General features: G+C 29.5%; 1 protein-coding gene across 2 annotated transcripts; it reads right to left on the bottom strand.

Annotated features, from left to right (window-relative positions):
* Positions 1-817: 817 nt before the first annotated feature.
* On the bottom strand, positions 818-10,293 carry LOC112688567 (RUN domain-containing protein 1). Of its 2 annotated transcripts, XM_025561865.1 has the most exons (14): positions 9,867-10,293; positions 8,769-8,853; positions 8,385-8,525; positions 8,157-8,328; positions 7,977-8,071; positions 5,274-5,364; positions 4,877-4,968; positions 4,529-4,594; positions 4,104-4,231; positions 2,334-2,535; positions 1,688-1,897; positions 1,487-1,584; positions 1,277-1,371; positions 818-963 (listed from the first exon to the last, which is right to left on the bottom strand). In XM_025561865.1, exons 1-14 carry the CDS (start codon positions 9,989-9,991, stop codon positions 857-859), a joined length of 1,707 nt encoding a protein of 568 aa, XP_025417650.1. In that variant the 5' UTR covers positions 9,992-10,293; the 3' UTR covers positions 818-856. The 2 variants fall into 2 exon arrangements, with proteins under 2 accessions (XP_025417650.1, XP_025417714.1); XM_025561929.1 differs by lacking the exon at positions 4,529-4,594.
* Between the last annotated feature and the right edge of the window lie 6 nt (positions 10,294-10,299).

Here is a 10,299-nt window from a genome sequence, read left to right as displayed (position 1 = left end):
CTATAGAAAATAAGAACTTAAATGTCCTTACTTGTGATAGTGAATTTCTGCGTAAATTTGGATAAATGATGTTCACACTCCCGCAATATCCATAATAAATTATAGTTTAAGTAAACTATTTAGAAATTAGAATAATTGAAAATATAGCTTGTGTAATAATGGTTATATTTAAATTTAAGTTAATTTTATTTTAAAAATAATTATGATTTTTAAATTAATTAATAAGCATATGCTTAGCGATTATCAACAACGATGTTATTTTTCAAACAACGTTCATCAGATATCAAAGCCGTACCCAAGGGAAGGGGGTTTCGGGTTCGGAATCCTCATTGAAATTTCTACATACTCAACGGTTTAATAGTATATAGTGTATTTTATTTTCCCATTATTTTCAATATACAAAGTTTATAGATTATATAATATATCAATAATGTATAAACCATACTATAGTATATTAACAGTAATTTGTTGGTATTGAATTAAACTATAATTATAATTAGAGAACAGATTAAATAAAAATGTTTGATCCCCTCCATAAAAAATTCCTGAATACACTCCTGTCAGATATCAAATATGAATAGGAAGTAGCAACGAGCCCGCGACTCTTAAATGATGAATTACGTACATTGAGCTAAAGAATTGTATGTAAATCCTCGTACCAATAAAGTTTAGAGAATACTTCTTCTATTTTTTTGTGTTTCAAGTCTAATTTATTAATATAAAATAAAATTAAAAAAAAAGGTACACTTTTCTTTATATGTAATTTTATTCTACGAAAAATAAATTATTAAAAGATTAAGAAGAAAATTAGATAATTTTGAATATAAAAATATTGATAAGCTTGTAAATATAATAATTAAAAAGCATCTGTTATATTTTGTAATTGTCGAATGGCCAAATCTGCAGGTAGATCAAAATTGTAATGGTTCAACTTTTCTAGTGAATGCAATGCATCTTCAAATCCTGAAATAATTTAACAAATTTAATTTAATATATATAACAATTATAAATAACAATTTTTAAATTATTATTAAAATTTGAGTAAGAATTAGTATTTCAATTATACAGTTTTGATAATAAAATAATCAATTGTTGTACAAGAAATAGGAATTTATAAAATTCATTAGTTTATTAAGTTTAATATGGGGTGCATATAGGTATAAAATATAATTTATATGAAATATTATTAAATTCTAAAAAAATTAAACGGAACATGACGTACTCATTATTTATATGCATGAATGAACCAATAAATTATTTATAAATACATATCTACCTGTTTGCGCTACGTAACTCCAAGATTGATAGTAAAGTTCGATTAATGGTTGACATTTCAATATAAATTTCAACCAGCTGGTTAACATTTTTGAACTGAAAAACATTTAAAAATTGTTTAAAATAATTGTAACAATTTACTACAAAGAAAAAGCTTAAAAACCTATTAAAATATCACAATAGAAATATTAACACATTCAATTAAACTCACTTTAATCCAGCACATATGAAAGCTTTAAAGCACGAATCATAACTCCGTTTGTATCGAGAGTGGGATGAAATTATGTTTCCAATAATTGAAAGTAGACACTGAAATAAAAGAGTTTCAATTACGAGTATAACTAAAAAGTTATAACACAAAAAATTATTAAAATATAAATTTATCCTTGAAAAAAAAACTATGTATACGTACTTGTTTGCAAGAAACAGACGACTTACATCCTTCAATATCCAGATTAAAACTTTGAGATAGCTTACGAGCCGGCGTCGAGTTGAAATAATCGCCATTTTTGATCTCGTAGTATTTCAATATAAGCTCCCATGCGTGCATTGTAGATTTCGAGCTATTCAGTTTTGGATGCAAACAGTCCACAAATGGTACGACACTCGTGCTTTGACCCACCTGTATTATCACGAGTTTAGAACAATTTTATATTATTTGCCCACATTTTATTATATAATAATAATCAAGGTGGACCTATAAATATTGAAATTCATAGAAGGAAGGAATAATGAAGTAATCAAAATTATCAATATTTAAAATTAAAATAAACTTCATTGAGAAAAATTATGAGATTAAGAGAATAGTTGATCAACTAATTTTTATTGTTAAATAGACCTACCTCCGTTCTAACCATAAGTACAAATAGAGGTAGGAACTTTTAACTTTAAAAGGTTAACCCATTTGGACCAAAATTCATCAACCATGTTTATTTATGGAGAATAATATAGTGAGGTTTTAGTCATCTCATTTTGATTACATTTTCATAAACAAGGTAATAATGATAAATATCCGATTAGATATGTTTTTTTAATAATTTGTAAAAATGTTAGTTTACCACCATAAGACCATGCTGAATCAACTGTTGAATGGCCGGAGCTAACCGTTTTCGAACTACAATGGCGATTTTTCCATTACATTCCATTGCGGCTATTGCACTTTCCGAATCGGATATATAATCACTATCAATATGTGATTCTGGTACTGTCATCATTTCTAATAGTTCTGCAATAACTAATTCCAAGTTGGCTCTATAATCACTAAATATATATATATAAAAAATTAAAAACCACATTTATGAATTTATTTTAAACATAATATTTTATTCGTAGAATCTATATTATTTTTTTTATTAACTAGGCATTCACAAAAAAATTGTCTACTTAATACCAACATGACGGTCTTAGTATAATTAATGATAATTCGTTTAATAAACAAAATAAACATTAAAAAATATAATAAAGTAACGCTTAATAGGATATATACATTTTGCAGGAAAAAAAATTTTACTGGTTTTATTTTAGTCTTATTATAAGATTATTGATCAAAAAGTAGGAAAATACAACCGTTCTGGTATGTAGTCATAGATACTTTAACTTAGGTAAATACTAATATTAAGTTTTTATTTATACAAGGGGCGTCATTTCAACTTTTGAAAGGGTGGGGCAATTGATTAAATTTGCCGACTTCATAATATTTAAAAAATAATGGTTACCTATATATTTAAGTATTTAATATTTATGGACGATAGACCAGGGGCGTATTTAGATTTACTTCTAGGGGGGGGGACTCAAATTTTTTCTTTAATTCAGGTTCAAAATTTTCAAGTAAAATTTTTGGTGACATTTAAATCAGGTGAATCCTTAATATTTGTGGTTTTTTTTTTTTTTAATCTAATGCCGGATCCCCTTATAATCTTTTGTGTAGTTATTTTTAATACCTGCCTGTGTTTTGAAAGTTACACTTATATTTTATTTGATTTTTCACTAAGTATGGACCCTACAAAAAGACCAATTCAGTATTCACAGCCACGCATAATTTGATTTCGTTATAAAATGATCCACATTAAAAAAAATTTGAATTGTGTGTCTCATATATAATTAATTCCTTAATACGCCCATGCGATAAACTATCAATAAAATATTTTTTCGGAACAAAACATCTAAGGATTATAAATGAATAATGTCATAATGATAAACAAAGAACATGAAACGTTTCAATTTACCCAATTAAATAATAACATTAAAGATAGTAAAACATTAATTTATTTACTTATCCTATAAGCTATAAGTTACTTATCAATAGATTTAAAGGAATAATAATATAAATCTAATTAAATAAATACTTATAATTTTATATTTGTATATTTAATACTTTACAGAACTTATTTATTAAAACATAAAATTGTATCTCAAATATAATGTACCGTAGTTTGGGATAATAGGAACGATTTTAACGTTTTTTTTTTTATATAGATTATGAACTCAATTTTTATAGTATCGATATCACGAAAACTGTTTTATAAACATCACATATATAGAAATGTATAATATACCAAAAATAAAGTTTATAAAGTTCGTGTAATAACGATTGTCATAAAACGGGGAGGAGTCAGTGTTTCCCAACTTTTAATAAATCGTAAACATGTATTTGAAAGAGAATATTATCTGATTTCTGAGTACAAAATAGTAAATAAAAATTTACTATTTACCGATTTTAGTATTTGATCATCGGACAAAGAATTGCCGACTTTTTAAAATTTCTTAGAGTGGGGCATTTGCCATAGTCTGCCCCTCCCAAATGACGCCCCTGATTTATACAAACTTACCCCCAATGATTTATTTTCATTGTTTTCTTCAATGTGTTTTTTTTGAAATGCTGTTGATTGCATGATATTTGAGTACCGATGAACATTTGTATTATCGCAGTCAACCGTTTGACAGCTCCAACAGTTTTCTAATTATTATTATTTATTATAAATAATTTAAATTAATGTTTTTGTAAAATATTCATAAATTAGATAATAATTATAAAAATATACACTTAAAAATATAAGGATATTAACATATAAGTATTTATTATTCTTTGAGGTAGGTATTATTATTGAAACACCATATCAATATTTTATTTTAGTTGTATATTTTTTAGAATGTACATGTACTCTTAGGATAGTACGTGTTTTCGGATATCCTAAATTTAAGTAACACATTATTACAGGATGTTTTGTTAATTAATTAATAGTTAGTAATTTACTTGATGATGATTTCGACTTGTGAATGTGAAAGATAATTTATTATTGAATGCCGTTAAATCAAGGCTCTGGAAAATAAGTGTCAAGGTTCTAAATTATTTACAATCGAAAATATATAAAACAAATCGAGATACCTATAATGTATGAAATAAAATACAAATTAATTTGAAGAAGAAATTCCTTTTATTATCTATGGCTTGATGTAATTCTATTATTAGCAGGAAAAAGCTAAATTGCATGATTTAATGTTTAAATTAGAATTATTTTGAGCTTAATTATACACTGTCATTAGTATTATTAAATAAAACTATAAACTACCTATGATAAATTGTATTCAATTTTTAAATTACCACTTCTCTCGATTTCCGTTCTAAACATTTTTCTTTAGTCGTCGATATTTTCGTCATTTTTTCTTCTGATGTTTTTAATTTAATTTTTCCATCTAGAAATATAGGTAATGTGTTGATATTTTATTTGATATTTGAAACACTTAGCTTATCGAACAACATATAATACATAAGAATAATCTTGAAAATAATGAATGCAACACCATAAAAATATTAAATAAATAAATAATAACTACTGAGGGCGCATGATTATTATTATTATTTATTTGAGGATGAAGTAATAAAACTGCACAAATTTTAGTGGTATTATTTCAAAATACGATGCATATGCCGTTAACAAAACTATTTCGATAAATTATGCTACCCAACGATTATTATCATCCATTGTTGATTTTCTTACTTTGCAAATATTGTATGAACCTTTCAAGATCTGCTATTTGAGTTTTTAACTGATCGACTAAATGTTCCGTTGCTTTCATTGGGTTTACTAGCTATGAACAAAATTACGGTGAATTAGTAGTTATTAGACAATAATGCATTATATGTTTATCGTGAAATGTAAATTAAATTCATTTAAATTATACTATTATAGTTAAAATACAAATAATTGGATTACGGTCGTGTCACACGAATACCGCAATCATACCCGTAAAACACTTTTGTCTTAATATCACCCCGTTGGATTATTAAACAGGACGCTCGATTGTTAAGATAAGATACCCTAACCAGTTATGGTGACGGCGATATATCAAGAAGCGTTCGCGAACAATACGACAACCCCCGCTAACACTAACGACGTTGTTTGTTCTTAGCCGTCATTATATGATATTTTTATACTTTCATTTTATTTATTTATTATTTATAATAAAGACCTTTTATTATTATTGTTAATTTCATTTCATTTAATTTTAACATTTATTATAATTGTGTTTTTCTACAATTGTAAAACAAGTGGAAGGAAGTAGGTTTGTGTTGCGATAATGGGCCTCAATGGCTTTTGAAAACCAAAGAAGAAGAAGAAGATTTGTACGTGACAAAGTCTAATTATTTCAAAGTATTCACTGTAATGATAAAAATAAAATCAATGATTCTAGAGAGTACCTAATATTTAATTATGCGCCTACTGTTCGCAAAGGAAAAATAGTGCAACGTGACTATATAACTAAGAACAGCAAATGTCCACCGATAGTGTTATCTAGTGGAATCCTTACGATATAGCTAGTTAGACTATCTCTGCACTAGATACTTTAAAGTTCCCTGATTAATATTCATAGTCCTGTTGCGGAACTCCAAGGGCTCATCGATATCGTAAAGTATATAGTTATCAAATGCGCAACACAATGATGTTTATTATTTAAATAAAAAATATTGTAAATTAAATGTATGCACCTGATTATTGAATCATATCGTTCAACAGTGGTGGCCCGAATGACAGGTGGAGATGACACACACGACGTATTGTTGCAATTATAAGTTACTCGCTCTAAGATGGTAATATTTCAACTGATGTGCTACGAATTATCATTGACCGTTAACGTCGTGAGATATATCTACCCCCGTCGTATAATAATATATTAGGCATACGAGACGATTCAGCTAAAAATTGTTACCAAAATAACAGAGAACAGAGAAGTGTTAAGCTTGCATAAAATAGCCCTAACCTATTTAGAAGTATATACCCAAGTAGGTTCTTAATTTTACAACTATTTACAGAATATTTTATTTTGAGCACAATGATTATTCAAATTTAAGAGAAGTATAATTTATATATATTATTTATTGATATCAGTAAAAATGTTTTCGACCCTATTAGCTGTCGCTATGGATAAAAATGAAGTAAGCGTCAATATTAAATAGATTGCATAATTTATAACATATGAATGTGTGGTAAAGTTTTACTTATCGTCACTACAAAAGTACTCCATTTTTACAAGTTATATATTTAAGCTAGGACAATACAATAATAATTTTATATTTCTCTACAAAAAATTCACAGAACGATTATTATAATAATTATTCGTTGTGCATCTGTAATTTGTGAGAAATTCAGTAAAAGCAATAGCTCCATACTATACAATATTACGTACCATTTTTTATATATATAGTATTCGTACTATTTTCAGTTCACGTGAGTGAAATGGTTTTCTACAGTGTACGCGCATTTACTTTTAAATCATTATAAATAATTCGTATGATTTATTAAACTGCTGAAACGATTTTAAATGTTTAATTCATAAACACGTTTTTTTTTGTAAAAATTCTAATGAATTATTGAAAACCATTTGGTATTAGGTATAATAGTATTGTTGGAATAACCTAAATATTTTGTATACTCCTAAAACTAATGATAAGTCATAAAAATAAAAAATAAATAAAAATGTTGAGTGAATGACAGTATAATTATTTTGTATTATTTATAATTATTATTGTACATACATAGAATATATTAAAGTTTAAAATGGATAAAGTTATTTCAATATTCACGAAAAAAAAAATTGTCTGTGCTATTTTAACCTTTTAAACATAAAAAATAAAATTATTATTTTTTTTTATAAACTTTTATACTCTGAATACTGTGTAAAATATTTTAGGATTAGTATATATTTAACTGAAAAGCTATTAGTAGCCATTATTTATTTTTAACTACTTAATTAAATTACCGTTTAAAATATTGTTCTTTAAACTTTTGTTGATTTCAATAGAAATTAAGTGAATTAGAATTTACCTACAATATTTTAAACGAGACTTAAAAATAAGAAATTAAAATGAGGTAAAATTGAATTGGTTCTAATATTTATTACCTAAACGATAAGATTATAGGATCTATGTGGTATATATTATATAATACATTTGTTGATCAAAAGGAAAATAGCTTAAATTATTCTGGGGACACATGTCTCGTATATCTATCATCAGTAGTATAAATTAGTATAATTAATGATATGTATTTTTAAGAAAAAAATGATTTTAATCAGTATGAAATATCTGTTATTTGTGGAACTGTCAATATTTACAACTTTTGTAGATATTAAGTCCAATATTGAGTTTATAGTTGTTTACGATAGTTTTGTTGACATAATTTATTATACAATAAATTCCGTACCTTTTGTATTGCATTATCAACCTCTTCTTTTAGTTCTTCGACCGACATATTTTTTGAATTTTTAAGACTTAAGTTCAATTTTTTTTCTACTTGATCTAAAATAAAATCATTTTGTTATAAACCAGTTGAAAAATAATAACTTTAAATATTTAAAATCACAATTTAAATAGTATTATTTACTAATGATATTGTTTTGCTTCTCGCGAAAAACGTCAACAAAACTTTCCGGAAGATCAAACTCATCTTTGTTGTTGTAAATATGGTTCTCCAAGTCTTCCAATTGCTTTTTCATTTCTTTGATTACTTCGATTTGAACTTTATGTTTTTTTTTCACCATTTGGTCATCGTCATTCTAAGATTTAATACAGTTTAAAGTTTCTTCATTAAAGATCATTAAAATTAATCTACCGTTGTTACAAGCAGGTGGTTCAACGAGCAATTCGTATAAACATTCGGAATGCCTTTAAACGCGAATTCTTCTAAATTTTGTAGTAAATTTTTTTTCTCTTCATCAGGTGACTCGATAATTTGATGAATCCTCAACTGCACCTATACATCAACATACGTATTTATACAATATGTGAACCGTTATCTTTAACGGTAATTTGTTGACAGTATTGAATTGAAGAGTATTTTCAAAAGAACACTATGATATGTATATTACATCTATTTCAAATGTCCATCATATAATGTGTATGTGCGGTGCAATTTAAAGAATCTAGCGTGCGCTATAATAAAAAAAAAATAATAATATATTTTAATAGTGCTCGTACTCGTAAACTTGCATGATACCTGTGAAAAATGTGAAGTCAAAGCTATAACGGACGAATGAAGAATTTCATATTGTTCTTCTAAGTATCCGACTTTATCGTTTTCGCTAAAAAATCAAATGTTGACATTGTACAATGTGTTATTATTAAATATAATTATGTTTGTGGTGTTAAATATACGATTAATATATAAGGATTCGTAGTAGGTATAAAAGGTTGCGTTAAAAAGTTGACGAAAAAAACCGACGTCCTTCATAACCGTCGAGAGTAAACCAGTTATTGTTGTCGGAACGTATCGGAGAGCGTTTAATCTGTACGTTTAGGTTTTTAATATTATGGATATCGTATTATTTTAATTCTATCGTTTTCACGACGAACTCGTTTTATTGTTTCGTTATTTAAGAGACATCGCACACTACAGACTTTATATCGGCCGATAGTTTAGTCGGGTTCTTAATCAGTACAAAGTTATGTGCAAGAGCGCACATTATAACGATCTGGTATCGGCCGATTAATAAGTTTGATGGGCTGCACGATTGCCTTCAAACTAAACAGTCGGCGAACTATCGGCCGACTGCTTAATCAGTATGGCGATAATTCCACGCGCGCACACTGCCGATTTTTAGTCTGCCGACTCGGCCGATTCACCAGAGCTTTGGAGCGGGAACGTATAGTAAAAGTGTACTGAAAAGCGACTGGTATCGTCAGCAGAACTCGGTACAACTAAAAAAATCTTTCCAGAGCAGTCGGCCGACGGCTATTGACCAGTTTGCGTACCACCACCAACCAAACTGTTCAGTTGGCCCAGTGTGCGCGACAGCAGCCCAACCCGACTAAACTATCGGCCGATGTGTGAAGTCTGCAGTCTGCGATGTCTCTGAATCGGCAACGTCGATCGGACACCAGCTCCTCCGATCGCTTGGTCGTGCTACGGCCACCGCCTGCGCGAAAGAGAAGGCACCTTTATAGGTGAACAGAAGTCGGGCAACGGACTTATAACGGATATCGCGATAACGTCGGAACGCGGTGGATCGGTTCGCGTAGTAATAATATTGATGCCGACGTCACCGACAACGTGACCGTCGTTTAGGCCGCGCGCAGACGGGCGGTGTTTACTCACTCCCAGTTCTTGTGGTCGTTCTCGCAAAACGAGTAAAGCGCAGCAGCACCGTGGTCGAGCACGTCCGTCGTCTGTTCGCGGTCGACGTCGCAACGGACGGCGGCCGGTGCGTCGTCCACGTCCATCGTCGGCCGGGCGGCGAATCCTCTTCTTGCCGGGCGCGTTCGCTCGGAACGTCGGAACTGGACGCGCGGCGAGAATCCGGTGCGTTGCTGCGGGACGCGCGAACGGTTTCAAACGGGAACGAACGCCATTCGTGCGGTGACCGTGTTACCGGGGTTACCGTCGCGGCGAGTCGACGTGAACGTTACCGTACCATCACGTCCGCCACAACGTTCACATCACCGACGTTCGACACGGGGTACGGTACGCGCCGTCCGTCCGTCGGTTCGGGTTTTTTTTTTTTTGTTTCCGCGCGCGTCGTACGTATATT

This window comes from Sipha flava, unplaced genomic scaffold, assembly GCF_003268045.1.
Source record: "Sipha flava isolate LNK unplaced genomic scaffold, YSA_version1 0_pilon_pilon, whole genome shotgun sequence".
Classification (NCBI taxonomy): Eukaryota; Metazoa; Arthropoda; class Insecta; order Hemiptera; family Aphididae; genus Sipha; species Sipha flava.
Note: the sequence above shows the minus strand (reverse complement) of the source record. Positions and strands in the feature narration are given on the sequence as shown.

What these genes read in the sequence shown, in the direction of transcription:
- LOC112688567 (XM_025561865.1), bottom strand. Translation starts at nt 9,991, where the DNA reads ATGGACGTGGACGACGCACCGGCCGCCGTCCGTTGCGACGTCGACCGC. An exon ending in ACCACCTGCTTGTAACAACG is followed by an intron (nt 8,329 to 8,384) that starts GTAGATTAATTT and finishes ATTAAATCTTAG; the next exon opens with AATGACGATGACCAAATGGT. An exon ending in GAGTTACGTAGCGCAAACAG is followed by an intron (nt 964 to 1,276) that starts GTAGATATGTAT and finishes AAATTATTTCAG; the next exon opens with GATTTGAAGATGCATTGCAT.